At 32.3% G+C, this 22,707-nt stretch overlaps 1 protein-coding gene across 1 annotated transcript; it reads right to left on the reverse strand.

The window, feature by feature from the left end:
• Positions 1-19,213: 19,213 nt before the first annotated feature.
• On the reverse strand, positions 19,214-20,165 carry LOC131627732 (uncharacterized). Its single transcript, XM_058898587.1, has one exon. The coding sequence runs from the start codon at positions 20,007-20,009 to the stop codon at positions 19,413-19,415; it is 597 nt and encodes a 198-aa protein (XP_058754570.1). The 5' UTR covers positions 20,010-20,165; the 3' UTR covers positions 19,214-19,412.
• Positions 20,166-22,707: the final 2,542 nt, after the last annotated feature.

The raw sequence follows: 22,707 nt of genomic DNA on the forward strand, positions 1-22,707 counted from the left end.
GGCCAAAGACAAAGGATGCATATTGTATAGGAGTAGCTGGAGGGCAGACTGAACCGAAACAGTTTGCTGGCTTCAATGCCGGAACAGATGCAGAAAGAGTTAATGTATACATCCCAATGAAATAAATAGCAGAAAAAAACAACAATAGTCCAGTATTTCCCCCAGTAAGAATCAACTAGAACAGCACCAATGAGTGGTGAAAGATAACAAGTGCCTTTCCAAGTGGTGACATTTCTTGCAACAGATACATTTCCTTGATGTAATTTGCGGGTGAGATAAGTAACAATATTTTTTGCAATGCCATAGTATGCTAACCGTTCGCCGCACTCGTTGCCTAAGATAAATAGACAAGCTTTCCAATTGCCTATATTCTGCTTGAGTACAGGTTTCCCTTTAAAATCAACAGAATTAGGCAAAGCAAAGTAATTATGCTCGAAAATACATTGCTTCGGCTGCGGATGAGACATGAGACAAAACGATTGAATCCCGTTATCGTCAACCACAACAACCTCACCAGGGAATACTTTCCTCTCATAAGGAGCTTCAAACAAATCAAGAGCACACGTCTCAGAAGCAAAAACAACAGCACCATTACTTATCCTCCCCATAACCATAGGTCGAAACCCGAAAGGATCTCTCACAGCAACAAGCTTATCCTCAGTAACAAACACAACAGAATAAGTCCCTTCAAACTTCTCACATGCATCAACAGTTCTCAATATAAAAGGTCTATGTTTTGAAGTAGAAATCAAATGAAGAACAATTTCAGTATCATAAGTATTGTTAAAAATTGAACCTGTTTCTTCCAGCTTAGCTCTCAAATTGCGATAGTTAACCAAATTACCATTATGGGCAACCCCAACAGAACCAAAATGGTACCCAACATCGAAAGGTTGAATGTTTTTCAGCATGTATTGTCCAGCAGTGGAATAACGAACATGGCCAATCGCTAAGCTTCCGGGTAACTGATCGAGCTTAGATTCGTTGAAGACGTCGGAAACAAGACCAACGCCGATGATGGATTGAAGGAGGTTGTTATTCACGGTGACGATTCCTGCGCCTTCTTGACCACGGTGTTGGAGATACCCTCTAAGTGCTTGTTCCGAAAGTCCTGTTGCTAAATACTGCAATCCAATTGAGGACAATGAAGGAGCAGTGTTTGTACTTGCACCAATAGCCTCAAAAATCAAAATTGACTGATAAGACATAATGGCCCTACCACTCTCGCTGCAAATCACAGGGTGCTTCACGTTCCGACAATTACATACATCCTTCACAGCATGAACAACCGCTGCAACATACTTTTCTAAACCATAAGCAACAAATATATCAGAATCAGCAGACTTTGAACCATCATAATCTATTCCCATCATAATCATAATAGTGTTCAAACAAAATAAGGGAAAAGTTTGCAGGGATATTTCAACGAACACATTGTGGGCAACATGTGAGCTTGATTCACTTGTTTCAATACACAAAAACTCAAAACCATTTTGATCAGGTGGTTTCGGATGTGGTGCTTCGGGTGGATGTAAGAATCCGAGTATCGACATCAGCGGTGCTAAGGGCGATTTCGCCTCTTTTAACATAACGAAAGACGATAGAGAATGGGGAAATTTGATGGTTGAATTAGTGTCTGGAGGTTTTGGCGGAATCATGAAATCAACAACGTCGTGAAAATCCAAGAAGTTGGAAAATTGTTTGGCCATAGGAATTATCACGGATACAGAAGATATGATTTCACCACAGGGTGGAGAAGCTTTGGAGAAGGACGGATGAATTTCTTTGTGCTTAATAGTGGGGGAAAGCTTCAAAACTCTTAGGTCACCATCAATTGCAGGAACTTGTTCGACCGTAAAATATTCAAGAAAAGCAATTTCATCTGTAGATTTCATCGATTCCAGATTTTGGTCCACATCTTCTTCCTCTTCGCCATCTTCTATGAAATGATTTTGTCTGTGGTTAACTTCAACAGTAGGAGTTGGTTCAATAATCATATCTGGCTCCTCCTCCTCTTCTATTTCCTCATCTAAATCCATGAAAAAATGTCTCCATTTAGGTTTAAAATGCCAAAAAAATATTTCTGTGAAAGTATTCCAAGACATTGATGGATGAGGTTGAATCCTCCATAGCCACCATTTAAGAGCACAACCTCTCATTGCCATTGCAACTACCTTCATTTTCTGCTCATCCTCTACAATATTGTTGACTCTAAAATACTTTTCAATTGAAAAGATCCACCAAGATGATTCTTCTACTCCATAAAAATTACGCCAGAACCCCATTTAGCAGGAATGAGATCGAAATGAAAGCACCAATTGATAGGATGCTAGATTAGAATCCTAACAAGACTATGAAAATAACTAAAAATTCTAGAAAGACATTAAAAAGCAAACTAAAGAAATAGAGAATAAAATAACTTTCATTGATTTTTGATTGATTCTAAATGTCTCTATGAGACTACATTATATAACATTCTTAATGGATACTAATAATATAAAAGCCCATACACTACTAAAAGCCCAATAATAATAACAATAACACTAATAATAGTACTACTAAATAATACTATTATACCCTCTATCAGAAAACTCATAGAGGCAGATTTAATACCATGCCCTAGTTTCTTGCATTCTTTGAACTTGTAACCCTAATTCTCCCTTACCAAAAATTCGTCCCTTTGGCCCATGAATGCATTGCATATATATAGAGGAGACAAATAGGGTTTTAAGTTTGGAAAAAAATCAAGGTTTTGATTAAAAAAGAAACTTGATTTGATTTTGTGTCCAAACTTTCTATTTCAAGTCCAAACTTATTTTATGCATTTTTCCACATTTTGGATGCTCTTAGATTGATCTTGAAGTTGATCATGATTTGTAAAAATCAAAAATATTATCTTTTAATATTTAATCATGACTTAATTTGATTTATTTTAAATTTAAATGAATAAATTCAAAGATAAATTAAATAAAACCATAAAATAAATAAAAATTGATGAATGGGCCTCCCATGACCTTGTATTCACGTGAGAAGTCCAATCTTACAGGCCCAATACTCAAAAATTCAAAATCCATCAATTAGAGTTTCACATTTTTCTTGATTTTTTTAGCCAACTTCTATCAATCACAACTCTTTCAATTTTGATCCTACATAGGTGTTTTAGGATTTTTTAGAAAGCTTAAAGAGTCCTCTAAATGACCCTTTTGGTTTCATCTCCATTGAAGTTTCCATATTCAAGTTATGAGCTTTGACCCAAAAGGTGTTTTGTTGACTTTTTTGGAGGACCTTGATCAGTGTATTTTGATACACGATCCTCTATGTTTATACTTTTACATTTCCATGTTTTATTTTGGTTATTTTTCCCTTTTAATGTGTTTTTATAATTTAGTTTATTTTTATACTTATTTGATTTTCGTACTTAATTTTCAGCTTTAGCAGCTTTCACGAAAACGATCATAACTGGAGTTTCAGGAATTCGATTGAGGCGTTCTAATAATCGCCGGAAAGCTAAGAGAGAGAGCTACGACTTTCATGTTGAAGTCGAAGTCAGATTCGGAATCTATAATTCCCAGATTTTCGTTTGAAGCTGCAACACTATTTTATTTTCAGTTTTTGGATCGTTAAGTAGTGGGCCGGGTTCTGGATGTTTTTGTCCCAGTTGGGTTATTATGTTCCAAATTTCCTTTTGTCTTCTCTTTAGCTAGGTATGGCCGTACAGCGGACTATTCACTTTTACTATTCACGATCAGAAAAAAAACACGTTTGGCTTTGGAGACGATCATGAGGAACTAATTTTCCAAGAACCAATCTACTGTATTCGAATTTGGCTTTGAGGTCTCTTTATAAATTTCATTTTAATTCGTTTTCCTTTGAATTCATCCTATAATTTCAATTGATTGCTTAATTTGATTGTTTCTATAGGATAGAATTCTTAAATTAAATTGTTTGTATGGTCTTGAATCATAATCGCGGTAACGTAGCTTTTGCATTACCGCGTTCGATCAAAATTGCGTTTGCTTTATTCGTAATAGTTTTAATCCGTTTGCTTAATCCGGAAATCAAGAGCATATATCATATAATAGCTATTACGCTTGTTAGTGGTTATTATAGTTGAATAGGAACGAATCGTTTTGGGAGTGGAATTTTGTAGGGATCGATGATAAGTCGGAAGTCGATATAGTAGGTTGGCTCGTTTTAGCTTAATTATTAATCACTTTTTCATAATCGCTTATTTTGTTTAATCGAAACTTAAACCCCCCCAATTCGATTTCAGTTAGTAATAACTAAGAATCCTTGAGAGACGATATTCGAGTTAACTTGTCGCTATACTACATTTTTGCAAAATACTCGTTTTTGACCCATGTGTGACAGCGGATCAAATTGGCGCCGTTGCCGGGGATTCTTGTTATTATTAACTGATTTTAGAGTCTTAGATTTAGTGTTCATGCGTTTAGGCATTAGTTTCCTCACGGTTTTGGCCAATCCGCGTTTAGAGTCGAAAAATTCAGTTTTTGAAAAACTTGTGTTCGGTTGTAAAAAGTTTTTTCCTACTGGAAGTAGAAAAAGTTTTTGCCAAATTCATCGTTTTTCTATTTTTAATGAATTTTTTACTGTTTTCATAGAGTCGAAAAAATCCAAAAAAATCCCAAAATTCTTATTTATCTCAATTAGATTAAATTTTGTGTTTTTATATTTTTATGAATTTATTTTAATCGTTTTTCTTCTTTCTATTTGTTTATGCCTGTTTGGGACATAATTGGTATTTCTGTGTTTGTTGATAACATGGCTGAACAAAGAACTTTGAGACAGTCGGCTGCGCTTGATGTTAATTATAATGGTTTATATATTGAATATGCTGATGTTGTTGTTCCCTTTGAATTGAAATCTGGTTTAATACACTTGTTGCTAAGGTTTAGTGGTCTTGCAGGTGAGGATCCACATAAGCATCTAAAGGAATTCCAGATTGTTTGTTCTACATTATTGAGACCTAAAGGAATAACAGAAGATCATATCAGGCTGAGAGTCTTCCCATTCTCACTTCAATGTGCTGCAAAAGATTGGTTATACTACCTTGAGTCGAACTCTGTTACAAGCTGGAATGATCTCGAAAAAGTGTTCTTAGAAAGATTCTTCCCTCCCCAAGTTACCACTTTTGCATCTTCCGGACCTTCACTAGAGGACCTTGTCAAGCAAATGGCTATGAATAATCTCCAGTATCAACAACAAATAGATTATACTCTTCAGACTTTGAAAACACAGATTGGACAGCTTTCCACTTTGATGAATGCCATGCAGCAAGCTCAAGGATCAAACCAACAACCCTTGGAAGAGCATTCTATTTTTCAAATTGAGTCGCTTTCTGAAAATGTTGATGATACTCGTAATGATTTGCTTGCATCTGATTTTTAATCACTGTCTGATTTTGATGATGTTTACTCATGTTCTGATTGTACTGACACTAACATTTGTGTTGTATGTGCTGAGATTGATGCTGCCTTGCAGGGTAACATAGTTACTACAGGTGAAGTTATTATCAATGAAGCTGTTCATGCAGCTGATACTCTTGACATCCCGGCTGCCCCAAGAACTCCTTCCATTGAGCAGCCACCTTCCCCTGAGCTGAAACCAATTCCTGAAAAATATTAAATATGCTTATTTAGAGATGAATGAAATGTTGCCAGTTATAATTTCTTCTAACCTTGATTTTGATCAAGAAAATAAGTTTTTGCAGGTTTTGAAGAAGCATAAAAAGGCGATTGGGTGGACTTTGACCGAAATTTCTGATATTAGCCCATCTATGAATTTGCATAGGGTCTCAACTGAAGGGGAAGATGAAACAAAAGTAGTGAGGCAGCCCCTCGATCTTTTGATCTCTGATGTTGTGGAAAAGAAGATCACGTGCCTATTCGACACTTTTATTTATCGAAGATTCTTCTTTGATCCTGGAATAAAAGGCGAAGGCACTAATAAAATTTCAAGTTCAATGGACATTACCCAAAGCTACTCCATGAAAGCCCCACTTTGAAAGAAGAAAATGTAGAAGATATCTCTTTGGGAAAGGCTTCTTATGTGATCACCTATCCTCCTTGACTACTCGGGTGTGTTATTTCCTCTCTCTCCTCTCTTTTATTTTATGTTTGTTTCTTTCATTAAGGACAATGCATGTTTTAAGTGTGGGGGAGAGAATCATTTATTTTATTTCTTTTTGTTCTTTGTTTTGTTTTCATTAAAAAAAATTGCATTTTTGTTGAAAGTTTTAGACTATAGATTAATTTGAGGTTGGTTTGCGGAGACTTGGGAAAAATTCACAAGATCGGTATCGTTCTAAAACCGTAAGTCTCCTGCATATGGAAATTGATTTGAATTTTTTATTATGTTTTAGCCTTAAATTCTCATTCTCTGACAGCTCTTGAGTAGTTTATTTAAGCAGTCGGCACCATCTCTCACACACTTTACGCAGGGAAGCCGATGAATATAAGTGAGTGTTCCGAAAAAAAATAGAAAAAGAAAAAAGGAATGCACCTTCTAAGTTTGGTGACCCTCACCCGGTCACTTAACCCAACGGTTGTGGAACCTTCAAAAGTTGAAAATAAGACTCTTTGTTAGTTGGTTCAGCGGTTTCTGGTGCTGAACTTGGTAGGGAGGATTACGGTCCGATCCCCCGCAGCTTCAACTGAGTAAACAAAGGGTTATGCCACAAAAGTACCAGAACCCTTTGCAGAAAAGGATCAGAGTCACTAACCGGACGTCTTGCTATAAGTGTGTGGAGATAACATGCTTAATGTGATTGCGCCTGAATGAAAAAGAGCAAAAAGGATGAGTAAGTTAGACTATGGTATAATAATATGATTTGAATTGGTTTGTGTATTTAGGAGACTTATGTCTGCATAACTGTGGTTAGTGTTCTTACGATGTCCTTAGTGTGCAATATTAGTACCTATCGATGCAAACTTAACCGAAGATGAGTTGTAGCCTAGGATGAGTAACTAATGATGTATTTGTGTGTTCCTTGTTTTGTTGTTCAGTTTGCTCGGAGTGCAAAAGTTCAAGTGTGGGGGAATTTGATCAGTGTATTTTGATACACGATCCTCTATGTTTATACTTTTACATTTCCATGTTTTATTTTGGTTATTTTTCCCTTTTAATGTGTTTTTATAATTTAGTTTATTTTTATACTTATTTGATTTTCGTACTTAATTTTCAGCTTTAGCAGCTTTCACGAAAATGATCATAACTGGAGTTTCAGGAATCCGATTGAGGCGTTCTAATAATCGCCGGAAAGCTAAGAGAGAGAGCTACGACTTTCATGTTGAAGTCGAAGTCAGATTCGGAACCTATAATTCCCAGAATTTCGTTTGAAGCTGCAACACTATTTTATTTTCAGTTTTTGGATCGTTAAGTAGTGGGCCGGGTTCTGGATGTTTTTGACCCAGTTGGGTTATTATGATCCGAATTTCCTTTTGTCTTCTCTTTAGCTAGGGCTGGCCGTACAACGGACTATTCACTTTTACTATTCACGATAAAAAAAAAACACGTTTGGCTTTGGAGACGATCATGAGGAACTAATTTTCCAAGAACCAATCTACTGTATTCGAATTCGGCTTTGAAGTCTCTTTATAAATTTCATTTTAATTCATTTTCCTTTGAATTCATCCTATAATTTCAATTGATTGCTTAATTTGATTGTTGCTATAGGATAGAATTCGATTTCAGTTAGTAATAACTAAGAATCCTTAAGAAACGATATTCGAGTTAACTTGTCGCTATACTACATTTTTGCAAAATACTCGTTTTTGACCCGTGTGTGACAGCGGATCAGACCTATAATCTTTTGCACCATATCTCCCAAATGAAGCATTTCTGGCCTTGGCTTGTGAGAGACAAAGTTGTAGAGAACCCAATTTCCTTCAGAATAGGCATTGAGTGAGAAATTTCTGATACTCCATGTGGAAGTTATGGCCAGTCAAAGTTGAGTTGACTTTCTCCTTAAAAAACCCTAATTTGAACCTTTTGAATTTATTCATTTCTGAGTTTTTGTTAATGGACCATGTTCAATCTTTGATCAAATGATGGATATAACCTTAAATACTTGATGTTGACCAAAAATCTTGAAGTTTGATTGTATTTTTACTATAGTTGATTTTTAGGTCAACATAGTCGATCATTGATCATCTGAGCCATTGAGTGAGCAATCCTTGGAATAGAAGCTTAAATTTTGATGTGGAGGTGCCCTGAGACATATAAGATACCTTGAGATTCATTTGAGGCCTTGGAGATTCAAACTCCTTTGATAAAATACAAACCCTAATTAAGGAGACCCTCGATTAGGAGAACGTTGTTTGAACAAACCCTTGAACCTTGAACTCTTGAAGATGAAATAGGATGGGTAAATTTTGGGGTATGACAGACTTCTTTGAAGCTCTTGCATCAGAAGTGTTCTTAGTCGCTTGAACTTTAGTCCTAACTTTCCTTGGAATTGGAGGTGGAGATTAATTTGATGTAGAAACATGTCTCTTCCCTCTTTTCTTATTAGGGAAGCTCTTTTGTGGAAGTTAAGAAGACATTGTTGATGATGATGAAAATGCATTTGGATGATGAATATGATGAAGTGAAGTGATGATTGATGATATGAGATGATTGAAGATTAATGTTGATGAAGAATGGATGTTATGAGAAATTTTGCACAAATGGGTTTTAGTAATTGATTTTGAAATGAAATGAGAAATGAGAAGTTGAAAGAAAAATTGAAGAAATTCAAATTTTCGCGACTTTTGATTTTGTGATTCGAATCAAGTGTTAACTGTGATTCAAATCACAAGTTTTTTGTTTTGAAGAAAAGGCACTTTGATTCAAATCAAGTGCAATACCTGACTCGAATCAATTGAAAGAACCTAAAACATCACAAATCCTAAACTTCTAAACTTCTGATCAGGTTCAAAGGGCGATTCAAATAATTTTTTGAAATTTTTTTAATGCATATGAAAAATGAGTTTTAATGAGATGCATAAATTTGATTATGATTTTTAATGATAAACACCTTTAATGAAAATGTTTAAAATGATTTTGAATGCAAAATATTTTTGATGTGAATGCTAAAATAATTTTAATGCAAGGAGTTAAATGGTGATGCATGAATAATTCATGCATATGGATGCAATGAACATACGAAATAAAATTTAATTGATGAATTGAATGATTAAAGCACGAGATGCACAAACATATCACACACCTATATATTTCAAACATATAACACATTTAGGAACTTAAATATTACAACTATGTATACTCAAAAAGAAATAAAGGATGGTTAGGATCAACCAAGAGCAAACTTTAAGACATAGTGACAAATTTCTAATTACACTGCACATACCTCAAAATATTGTCAGTTCAATCTTGGATGAATCAAAACTTAGAGAATATCTTAAATACAATTAATTTTTAAAGAATATACTAGTAAGGTTTTACTTTAAGTTAATCTATGTAATTCATGCATTAGATGATCAAACATTAGTAGATCATTGTAATACTATATATTGGAATTCATTGAATTACATAAGCTTCCAAACAGTTAGAAAAACTCGTCTAAGATCGAAGGAACTATATCCTCAACTTTTGGAATCACAAGACTTTGATCACAAGCCCAACTCTGATTCCAATTTTTGGGTGAGAATATGGACACAAAGAGGCCTAGAAGATGCATGGGGGGGGGGGTGAATAAACCTATTCCCTAAAGAAAATTTCAAAAATATTCTAGGTCCCATAAACAAAATCAAAGATTTTAAGAAACACGGAAGCAAAACACAAGACTAGGAGAGCTTGGAAGCATTTCAATGAATTGAACCAAGTGACATATTACAAGATATCACTAAGGACTTGATTGCTTCTAATGTAAGTCAATGAAAAGACAACCAAAGCCGCTTTAAAGAAAGCAATTAGAAACATTTTACATAGATGTTCATTCAAGACATAATTAGCTTTATGATAATCCAATAAGATTGATGCATCACAGAATTAAGCTTACACATTAAATCTCTATAAGCACGGTCTAACCTAAATGACATACAAACAATGCAATAATGCATTAAAGCAATAACAATATTAATGAATGCTAGATAATTAAAAGGTAAAGGAAGAAGGAAAAGATACACAAATATATATAGTGGTTCGACGTTTGTCCTCGCTTCTCTACTCCACTATTCAATGGTGTTAAAAACCATTGAGAAATAATCACGTTCTTCCACTATTTTGATAAGTTTAGTACAAGCATTTTGATTACAACGAACTATCACACGATAATTTCCTCTATTGATGCAGACACTCAAACTGCTAACAAAAACATGATCCCTAAAGATCTTGAATCAATAACCCTGATATCCATAATAATCTGCTCCAAGTATTCGTGTATGAAAATTCACCTCATCCCATCGATTTCTTTTCTGATCGATTGCTATTAGTTAAGTGTTTATTGGACAACTTCAAACTTTTTATGCGACCAGCCTTTCCACATCTCACCAAAGTTGGACATCCTCTAACTCTGTCTTACGAATAATCTGTACTAGGCTTCACCAAAGTATTCCATGGAGTAGACATAAACTCTCTTCTTGATACATACCAACAAAGACCAAACTTCATTCAAGAAATGATACCTGCACCCGTTACAAACAATAAACTTCACATAAAAATATTATATACCCTAGTCTCTCTCAACACTCAATCTTTAGAGATGAAGATCCACAGAATGGAGAATAACTAAGGAAGAAGATGATGAAAAATGCCAAAGAATCTCACAAAAACTCTAATACAGAAGGTGTTAGTTAAGGGATTAGATGTAGGTGAAAGAAGAACGCACACACACACATGGTTCTCGCTAATTTTTGGATGAATGGGTCTTGATTCTTGATTGATATCATGAACTTGATAAATCATGACACAATACAAGATTAATCAACTTACTCTCTCTAATTCATTTAAACAAAAAATTGCACAAGAATAAAATGCAACAAAAAGAAGTGAATCTGGCATGGATTAACACTCAAGAAGTTGTTTTTAGAGAATAAGAGAAAGATTCAAGGTGCTAGAAATAGACACACTAAAGAAGAGGAGACAAATTGACATTTTGTCTCTATGGGTTTCACCCACATAGTTTCACTCACTTGTTGTTGGATCAAAGAAATAACTATTTAAATCTAAGATGGAAAATTTAATTTTTGAAACTATGATTCGAGTTAAAAAGAAATCATGATTCAAATCACAAGATATTGTTATTCAAGTCATGTTAAACTCCTAATTCGAGCCAATTTGAGTAGAGCCCAAATTTAGCTACATGTAGACATTTGATCCGCGTCAGGATTATCACTTGATTTGAGTCGCATAAGGTTGTGATTCGAATCAGGTTCATTATATGATTCGAATCAATTCATCCAAAGGCAAAACCCAATTTTCACAAGGTTTCTGATTCGAATCACACTTAACACTTGATTCAATTCAAGTCACTCAACATCTTGATCTAAGTGTTCTAACTTGTGATTCAAGCCACACTTGATGAAACGACAACATAGCAATTTGCTAGGCTAAAAAAGGAACATTATCATAGATAAGACACTCTAGTTTTATTAAGTAATGAATGGTATTAATGGTACAACGCTAAAAATATACGAAGTGAATATAATACAACTCAAATATGAATAAAGTACAAACATGCGAATATTGAATGATAAGAAAATTACAAATACATGAACAAGCTATAACATATACACTCCGATTGACTAAAACATCAAAACAAGTAAATGATATCATACGATGACGTGACTGCACTTTTAATGCCAATATGGCACATAAATGTTTGGAGTGCTGTTACTAGTAAGGTTTATCTTCAGGACTTTTTGTGGAGGAAATTCATGTAAAATACAAACCAATCCACTACATGGATCCCATATCTTACACCAAGGTATTTCACAAGTGCCATATGCTTGAAGATGGATGAAATTGCTTTGAGCTTTCTCACTTGGATATTGCTGGTAGCCTGTTGAAAGAGTTCAGAAAAGACTTAAAATCACTAGTAGCACTCTTGCAGTCTTATCCACAAGCCACAATAATATTACCTAAGGTGGAGGAAATTATTGCTAAGGAGAGAGATTTGCGGGAGAAGGTTATGGCAAAATGCTCTACTATTGTTGACTTTTTCGAGAAGAAGTTAGGAGGAAGGGAAATTGTTATTGATGAATTTTTTGTCATTGTTCATGTCACAATTCTTGAATGAGACTATTTATTCAAGAGAAATTCCTCTTCCCGTTCTTTTGAGAAACACTCATCACCAAAGCAATCTTTGTTAGTTCTAAATCAGTTTGTGATTGTAGTTTTTTTTTTTTTTTAATAAGCAATTTGAATATAAGATATCGCACTAGGGGTGCAACCCTTACATCAAGAACACACTAATGGACTATTTTACAAAGCAAAGGTGATTTGTACCAATCATAAAAATTAATTCTACTTGGAAGCTCCTTATGACTAATCCATCTCCATGAAAAGTACAAAATGTTTGATATCACCTCGTCGAAGCAAAAGTTGGCGGTATCAAAAATAATTATATTTCTCATCTTCCAAATGCACCAAATTATAGCTATCCATATAGTGTTTAGGATAGCTTTAGCATTGGTATTCTTCACCTTTTCTTGTATTATCCCAAAACTCTTGAAATCCTCATAAGCAATATTAACATCATCTCCCAACCACAAGAAGATTCTATCCCACACCTCCTTTGTGACTTGGCAATTGAAAAACAAATGATCCAAAGATTCCGGGTTGCGGTTGCAAAACGGGCAATCTATAGAAGACAACAAAGACACACCTCTATTTACAAGTTGGTCTTTTGTAGGTATTCTATTGATGATAAATCTCCAAGAAAAAATCTTGATCTTTGCCGGAATGTTTATCTTCCAAATGACATCCAACATCTTGATGATGGTAGTTGGCCAAGCTAGTTCCTTTGCATTAGCAACCAAGTGCGACACGTTAGACACCATGAAATCTCCGTTAGAATTTAAACTCCAACGAAAATCATCCTTTCCCGAAAGGTCCGGCACCATCCTTTGAAGAAGCGATTTCAAGTCCCTAAGCTCCTCGTTGATTACCGTGACCAAAGTAGAAGCGTTGGGGTCCGTCGGCACAACCGAATGCAAAACATCCGCATCTAATATGTCTTCCAAGGACCATGTGGTTTCCCCGTTATTGACAATAAAGACATCACTAACCGCACTTAATTTGTTGGTTGTACGCTCGAACAAGTGAGGAAAGACAAAACGAAGCGGTTGATCCTCCACCCAACAACTATACCAAAAAAGAATGTGGTTACCTTTCTTGAAATCACACTTAATCCAATCGGCGAAACCTTCCCCCAAATCGTCCTCTTTGATGTCGTTAAGGACAATGTCTCTCCACCAACGAGAGTCATCCCTATTTAGAAGATCCTTACTTGAAGCCATCACTTTTATTTTTGGATTGTGATATCTCAATAGTAAGAATCTACTCCACATAGCCTTATCTTCCTTTATAATCCTCCACTTCCATTTGAGAAGTAAGGATTTGTTCATTTCTCCCACATCTCTAATGCCTAGCCCTCCTTTCTCTTTTGGTTTGCAAACATTCTCCCATTTAACCCAATGAATGCATCTTGATTTAACATTTCCGCTCCACAAAAAATTACTAAGAAGGCTTCTAATGACTTGAACGACTTTGCTTGGAGCCTTATAGAAGGATAGAGTAAAGATAGGAATAGCATTAAGAACGGATCCGATCAAAGTGGCCCTCCCACCTATGGATATATTTCTTCCCTTCCAATTTGTGAGTCTCGATTTGATGTTGTCGATCACCTCTTGCCACACCTTCTTCTTGCAAGCCCCCTCGCCCACCCAAACACCAAGGAATTTGAACGGAAAGCTACCTTTTTTACAAGCAAGGAAGGTAGTTGCCGATTTAACAAACCAATCTCCAATGTTAACACCATAGAAGTTACTTTTTTGAAAGTTGATCTTCAAACCGGAAACTAATTCAAAGCCTCTAAGTAACACTTTTAAGCTCCAAAGATTGTCGAAAGTGGGTTCTCCTAAAATGATTGTGTCGTCCGCGAATTGGAGAATATCCACATGGTCATTCGCTCCATACTTGAAAGGTTTGAAATCTCCCAACTCCACGGATTTCTTAGATAGAGCGGTTAGACCTTCCATAGCTAGAACAAACAAGAAAGGCGACATGGGATCGCCTTGGCGAAGACCTCTTTGAACCTTGAATTCCCTAGTTGCACTTCCATTCACCAAAACGGACATGTAATTAGTGAATATGCAAGTCTCCATCCATTTCATCCATCTTTTACCAAACCCCATTTTCTCCAAAATCCACCTTAGGTAATTCCAAGAAATAGAGTCATAAGCCTTTTCAAAGTCCACTTTAAGTAATAAACACCCCTTCTTCTTCTTCTTTGCCCAATCAAGAGTCTCATTCACCATTAAGACCCCATCCATCATACTTCTTCCCGGAACGAACGCCGTTTGGTTTTGGGAGACCAACTTGTCCACTACCTTTCTCATCCTTGCCGCTAGAATCTTTGCTAAGATTTTGTAAATACTCCCCACTAGGCAAATGGGGCGGTACTCAAACAAGTTTTGCGGGTTTTTCTTTTTAGGAATGAGAGCAAGAAAGGAGGAAGTAATAGATTTCACAAGGACACCTTTGTGGTAGAAATCTTTACAACACTTCATAACATCTTGTTTAATGGTAGGCCAAAATTTTTTGAAGAACTCCAAAGAGAAACCATCCGGCCCCGGACTCTTGTTGCCATCACACGACCAAAGAGCTTCCTTGACTTCATCTTCTTCAAAAGGCTTCTCCATATCCGAAGCTTCTTCTATTTTCCACATGAAGATGATTAGTGAAATGTTCAAGATGTTAATGTTTCAATCAAATAAAAAGGTTTGCCTCTAAAATATGAAACTTGTGTTTGTTCATCCTCGAGATAGGGCTGACAATGAACCAAATTAACTCGAAAATAGTTTGAAACTCGATTCAAAAATTAAATCGTTGAACTAGGTTTATGAACCAAATGAGCTGAGTATGAGTTAAAAACGAAGTTTGTTAGCCAAATAAGTTGAACTTGAACTATACATAGTTTGACTCGTTAGATTTATGAGTTAATTCGATTATATATGAGATAGATTATATTGTCTTTAAGAGTAGGTTTAAAGATTTGCTCTAACTCTTAGTATCATATTTTATTTTAACCTAACGGTTTTAATTGATAATTTATATTCTCAAGTGAGCAAAATATTTCTACAAATAATTATATAAATAAAATTAACATCGTATAAATTTCGATCTTATAATTTTTATTTTATTTTTACATTTTTTATTTAAAAAATATTAATTTAACATCGTGTCATCGTGTATATATATATATATATATATATATATATATATATATATATATATATATATATATATATATATATATATATATATATATATATATATATATATATATATATATATACTTTTAAAAATAACTTTTAAGTCCGTGAAATAAACTAGTTGAACCTAACAAGATAAACCTAATGAGTTGAACCGAGATTTTCGTGAACTTCTAACAAGTCGAGTTTGAGCTGAAAAAAAGTTTGTGATAAACTCGAACTCGAACTAAAACTCTATCAATTCTTAACGAGTCAAGTTTGAGTTGAAAAAAAAGTTCGTCGTGAGCTCGAACTCGGTCAATTCTTAACGAGTCGAACTGAACTGAGGCGAGGTCGACTCGACTCGACTCATTTCCAACCCTACTCAAGAACAATGATGTTTGAATGGGAGGGTATCGTTACAAACATTAAATATAAGTTTTAATAATTATTTTAATTTTAGTTAGATGTTATTTATCCAATTTTCTTATTTATATACAATAATTTTATTATCTTAGTAAATTAGTTACTATTTTCCTTATGTCTATGCAATGATCGGTATAATTTGTTACCAATCTGCTTATGCATATAAATAAATGAAATAAATACATTAAATTCATAACAAGTATGTTTTCTTTCAATTTTCAAAAATTATCTTTCTATATTATACTCTATATTGTATAGACACTTTGATTTTATCGGTGTGTCCCTAAAATCTATTTTAATGTCTCAAAGAACAAATGAAAATTTATTTTTGTCACCTAAATTTGATATAAAATAACAACTTTTCTTGTGACAATCAAGAACACTCTTACTCAACCATGCATGTACTTGGAGCATTCATTAATTTTTAAAACATAAAATAAAAAACATGCTAACCTAAATCTAGTCATAGAATACGACATTAGAATGAAAGTATGTGGTAATGAAAAGATCTAATCGTAGAGGAACATGATCTAGTCAGCTTCAATAAATGCTCTACCAATCCTATGTAGACAGAGAACTACTCTATAAAATACAGAGTGGCACTATGGTACATTAGTACTTAGCTTCTTCTTCTTTTTTTAAATCAATTATTATGAATGAGTAGTTAGCATTTCAAATCAACCACTGTATTAAAAACTTTAATATTGTGGTTATAGACATTAAATTTGGTAATAATATTCCAAGCTAAGAGAGGCTGAGAATGGTTTAATTCTGTAAATGAAATCAGTATTGAGAGAAGAGATTGTGACAAGTAGGTTAATGAGTTCACCTGATAGCACTGACACAGAAAATAAAATAATCTGTGCAATAATATCATACTTCAATTATTCGATCATTCACACATACATGATGAAGTAAGTATTCTCAGTCTGTCAACTTTTTATTTGGTCCCAAGATGGTAGGACTTCTAATTATTACTACTATTTATATTAAAAAATAATAAATATTTTATGGTAAAAAACTAAAAAATAAGAATAAAAATTTTATGATAAAAGATTAAAAAATAACAATAAATATTTTATAATTAAAGATTTAGTAGGATGACAAAATGAGTCTAATCAATCTGATATGTCCATTTTGCATGTGTAATTTTGCGGAACTAAACAAGTTAAAGTATTAAATCAGCATCTTTTAGTAATATGTTTGTTCTATCCTACTTCATCTTTCATTTGTTATACAATTTTAGTTTTTATCTTCTAACTATATCCTCTAATTACTGTTCCAAATTTACTATTCTCTCAGTCCCAAATTATAAGATGCTTTATAAAAAAAATTTGTTCCAAATTATAAGTCGCTTTACAATTCAAATTCCAATGTAACATTAATACAATTTTTCCTAACATACATTATATCAATTTTAATTTTGCATTTCAATTATAATTATTGAAGTGCATTTTTTTAAAGTTATACATCATTTCACTTTTGCATAAAGTAATAATTACATTTTTTTTAATTCGTGTGAAATTCCCAAAACGTCTTATAATTTGAGATGAAGGTAATATTTCCCTCACATTGCATTAATGATAATTTGAATACATCAATAATAAATTAAGACAGTTTAATAAAATTGATATTCTCTTTCATTCATTTATCATATTTTCGTAATCTATGTGAAAGTGTTAAGTATGACATATATTTTAGGACGGAAGGAGTATTTTTTAGTGCATTTTTGGAGCTAAGACGTTAACAAATATTTTTGCACTTTTTAGCCTTTAGGAGGTATGTCCGGCCTGTCTTGCTTTCATTTTTTCAAAATGCGTCAAAGTTTTGAAACCACACTCTCAACTATGTCAATATCGTCTACTCTAATTTACTGAATTTTGTGGGAAGAGAGAACGGTTTGTCACTCTTAAAATTTAAAGTTTAAAAAATGTAGAGGATGATGCATAACAAAGGTTAATGGAGGTCAAGGAAATACAACAAAATATTTCCAATTTTTTATTATATATCAATGGGGTTCTTGCATCAAACAATGGTATTCAAACTCAGATCTGAAATCATATCAATGGACTTATCTTGATTGAAGAAAACATGAGAATATATATGTTTGGATCATTTGTAATGAGAATCAGAATAAGAATTATGAGCTTCCTCCAAGGCTCAATCATCTACCATCCAACCAATCCACTAGATAGGTCAAAACTCCAATGTAATCAATCAACTTTACAGGATGCCATGGCCACTAATAATTAGAACAAATTGCTTAAAAGCATATCCCATTAATAATTTAGAGGAAAGTGCAAACTATAGTAAATCATGATTACATATAAGAAAAGTGGTGGAAAGCAAACACCTTTGGTGTGGCTACTTTCAATTCCTTCAAACCTCAAAATCATCTACTTTGGTCTTTTTCATATTGTTTATCCATTTTCATTTTGTGGGAGAAAGTACACCTTTTGGCTTTACACTGCATACACATTGGTGAATCTGTACTCCATCATTTGGGGGTCCCCAATCATTTTTTATTCTTTTATATAAAGTTATACTATCTACTAGGAATATTTAATACAAAAAAAAAAAAAATTCCACCACTAAATAAAATTTGTAAAGATGGAAAATATAATCAATTCAATTCATAGTTTAACCATGACATAATCACTAATTTGACTGTGACAAATATTTTATAAAATTATTTTTAGTTATGATTTTAGAATAGTAAATTTTGAGAGCGATATCCCACCTTGTCCACCCTTCAAGACCGCCCTGATTCATATTTTACGAGACTATAAAAAAGTGTTTTTACTCGAGATTGAATCATGTTTCAATTTACACTGATCTAACTCAACTACTTCATATCAGTTGAACTATCTCATCAATTGTTTGTATCATGATATGTAAGGAAAGTGATGGAAGCATTATGTCATGCTGTGGCATTAAAGAATGACAGACACCAATGAATAGAGAACAGAACAGAACACTATTTTTTTTTCCTATGACAGTGTGAATGGGTATAATAACAGTGAATAGAATGAATATTAGTCCAATGGTAGTAGGAACAGCATAACATGGATCATGTCTCAATCACATTCTACTATAATCCAAAACTGATTTACCAGAACCAAACCCAATAAAATTAATTAAAACCATTTTTTCTCCTATATGCCAATAATTTCATCTCTTCCTTGCACCTCAACTATGAACACACCCTAAAAATATCACACAAAAAATAGAAAAAAATAGAAAATTGTTATTTGACATCATGTAATTTTTATTGAAATCGCGAAAATATTGTGATTCTGTCAAATTCACCGTTGATTGATCTGATTAACAATATCAAAAACCATACAAAATATATAACATCTAATTATTATTAACCTGATATGTACACAGAATTGGCAGAAACAGAGTTTATTTTCTTCTTTACTAAGAAAATAATAACAAAAACAGAAAGAAAATAAACACATGTTCTTAAAATAATTAAAAATGGACAATGGTTGCTTAAAGATGAAGAACAAAGAAGAAAAAAAGAAAAAAATAGAAGATGAACCGTTATAGATGATTCGGTGACTCAGAAATACTCTCCAAGTGAGGTCTCCACACAGCAACACGTCCTCTTCTTCTGTCTCTCTGACACGAAAGTTTCTCAGACAAAATCTCAGTCAAGTACTGATCAGAAGACACAACCAAACCACTGTTTCCAACGTTGTTGTTGTTGTTAGTAGTAGTACTAGCAGCAGTACTATTGTTGTTGTTATTGTTATTGTTATTATTCTGTTCTTTTCTTTTCTTTCTACCGTTTTTCACATGGCGGTGGTTACTTTTCTCTGGTGGCGGCGAAGGGAGAGGCATGAGGAAGTAAATCTTGCCGCGCTGGAGGTCGGCGTCGGGCGGAACAACGACGATCTTAGGAACAACGCTGCCGTCTTGTGAGGAAGAAGATGAGGGTTTCTTGAGGACGTGTTTTGGATATGCTTTCATGATTTCACTTGCTTTGATAGTGCCGCTGATTTCTTCTACTCTGCCGTTACAGTGTACTATGCGGATTACGTCGAGTGCTCCACATGGGAGGATACAGGATATGCAACATCGTATGCTGTTTCTCATGGCTTCTCTCTCTTTTTCTGGTTTTATTGAAGTTAGTTTCATAGAGAGAGAAGAAGAGGTGGAAGAGAGAGAGAGAGAGAGAGAGAGTAGAAACAAGAATGTGTGAATATATGGAGAATTTGAAGAGAAGAGAAGAGAGATTGGTTTGGAGAGTGTGTTTTTTTGGCTCTGTTTTGGTTAATGGAGTGGGAATAAGTCACATAAAAGAATTTTTAGTAAAAGGATGTATTTATTCTCTTTATGTTAATTTTTTTTATTAAATGAGATGGTTTGATATGAGAAATTATTGATGTCAAATTATATGGATAATTATCTTTTGATGACCAATAGGATTGAGGTATTTATATTTGAATCTGACTAAGAAATGACTAAGAGGAGATGCACTCACATTTAATATATGTCACACTTCGAATATAATTACTTTTTTTGGGAAAAACTAAAATAATTTAAAAAAAGTTATTGAACTTAAGCATTTTTATGAATTAGATACGACATATTTACCAAAACTTTAAATAAAATATTGAAATTAAAATTTTGTACCATCTTATCTCAATTCACCCATTGCACTAGTATTAGGGGATGAAGGCTGCTTAACACATCTCGAGATTTGAGGCAAAATTTATAATTAAATCATTTTAATATAATTATAATAGTTTTTTAAATTAAAAGTAGTTTTTTAAAATTAATATATTTTAGGTGATTTAAGATTAAAATTATTAAATTATTATAATCAATTTTATTTAATATTTTATTTTAATTGATAATGAAATTAAATTATTTAAACACTCTTCTCATTATTTACAAAAATCATAATTAAAAAATAATGCTAGAATTATTTTAAAAATTGTAGATATATTATATTAAAAAATTTAAATATTTTTTATTTATATGTGTGATTTTTAAATTAACAAATCAAACAATACATATTCACACATATTGTGAATGATTATTATTAATACTCTAAATATTATTATTATTATTATTACTATTATTATTATTATTATTATTATTATAGATTTTAAATATCTGTCATTATTTAATTATACAACATTATTTAAAGAGTTTTTTTTTTAAAAAAATCAATCAAACTAAAACTATATAAATATAGCATAAAAATATCTTTAGTGCCGGTTGTGAGTGGCATAAAACTAGTCTAACCCGTTAAATATCCTTGTTTTGTCCACAATCTTTTAAAGATGAACGAAAATTTTAGGTATATAACTTATAATGTGTTTGTCTTTTTTTTTTTCTTCAAGTTTTTGCAAATCTAAACAGTATTATTTATTTTTATAATTTTTAGACTAAAAAATGCAGGTATGTAGGTATGTGTATATACTCTTTACGGACTTTCATGTTATGCGAGACTATACAAAATCCTATACAAAATCCATATGAGAGACTATACAAAATTCATATTAATATAAAAGGTCTTGCTAACCAGTGCCCTCAGAACAATTGTTAAGCATTTCAAAAAAGAATATATTTTATAGAAAATTTAAAATTTAATTTTTGAGACATTAAATACGCAAATTACCGATATAAATTTATAATCTTAAAGTCTTAATCATTACCCTGAGAGTACTAGTTAACATTTCCTTAATATAAATCATCTTTCTTATATAACACTCCCACACATTAATAGTTTTACAAAATCATACTACATCGGCACGGTCTAAACAAAAAATTATAATGACTATAATTTTAATATGTTTTTTCTTTACCCACCTCCCTATGGGGTCACCCCCAGCGAAAATCCCATTTTACCCCTGCTTCGGAAATGCATTTTCGAAATATTTTTTTTCAAAATTTTTTCAGATTTCGGAAGTGCATTTCCGAAAAAATCCCAAAAATTGGAATTTTGATTAATTCGGAGATGCATCTCCGAAAAAACAAAAAAAAAATCTAAAAATTCCAAAAATTAATTTTAGGATATGAATTAATTTATATATTATAAATTTGATATAATTTATGAGTAATAAATAATAATAATTATATATTTTGATATAATTTATTAGTTATGAATAATAATTATCATATATTTCTATTCTGATTTATATTTTAAAATTTAAAATAATTTTAATTAAAAAAATTAAAATAATTTCACTTACAAAATGAGTTATAATTTTTTATTTATATATTTATATATTTATAATAATCATTATGTATTTACAAAAAAAATTAAAAAAATGAGTGTTTTAATTTATATATTTATATAATAATTATAATAATTATTATATATTTATAAAAATTATTATATATTTATATTTTTAAATATTTATATAATAATTATAAAAATTAAAAAAATGAGTGTTTTAATTTATAATAATTATTATATATTTATATATTAATTATTATATATTTATATATTATTATTATATATTTATTATATTTCTATTCTGATTCATAATTAAAAATGAGATAATTTTTTATTTAGTTTAAAAAAATTAAAAAAAAGATTTTGTCTTAATTTTATTTAATAAATAAATTTTATATTTAATTCTATATAATTCAAAATTTATTTATGGAATTAAAATGTTTTTGATTTATATAAGTTAGTAAAATAATTTTTAACTTTCAAATAGTTTAGGATGTTTTGATTCACCTTGATTTTATTGATTCCCCTTGATTTTATACCTATTAATTGTATTGATTCACCTTGATTTTAATTTTTTTAATAATTATTAATTATTTCGGAAGTGTATATCCGAAACATTCCAAGACCAATTTGGTCTTGGAATAT

Source organism: Vicia villosa, unplaced genomic scaffold (genome assembly GCF_029867415.1).
Source record: "Vicia villosa cultivar HV-30 ecotype Madison, WI unplaced genomic scaffold, Vvil1.0 ctg.000399F_1_1, whole genome shotgun sequence".
NCBI classification, from domain to species: domain Eukaryota; kingdom Viridiplantae; phylum Streptophyta; class Magnoliopsida; order Fabales; family Fabaceae; genus Vicia; species Vicia villosa.

Bases quoted from the DNA above. Each gene is read 5' to 3' on its own strand.
- LOC131627732 (XM_058898587.1), bottom strand. From the start codon at position 20,009: ATGAAACTAACTTCAATAAAACCAGAAAAAGAGAGAGAAGCCATGAGA.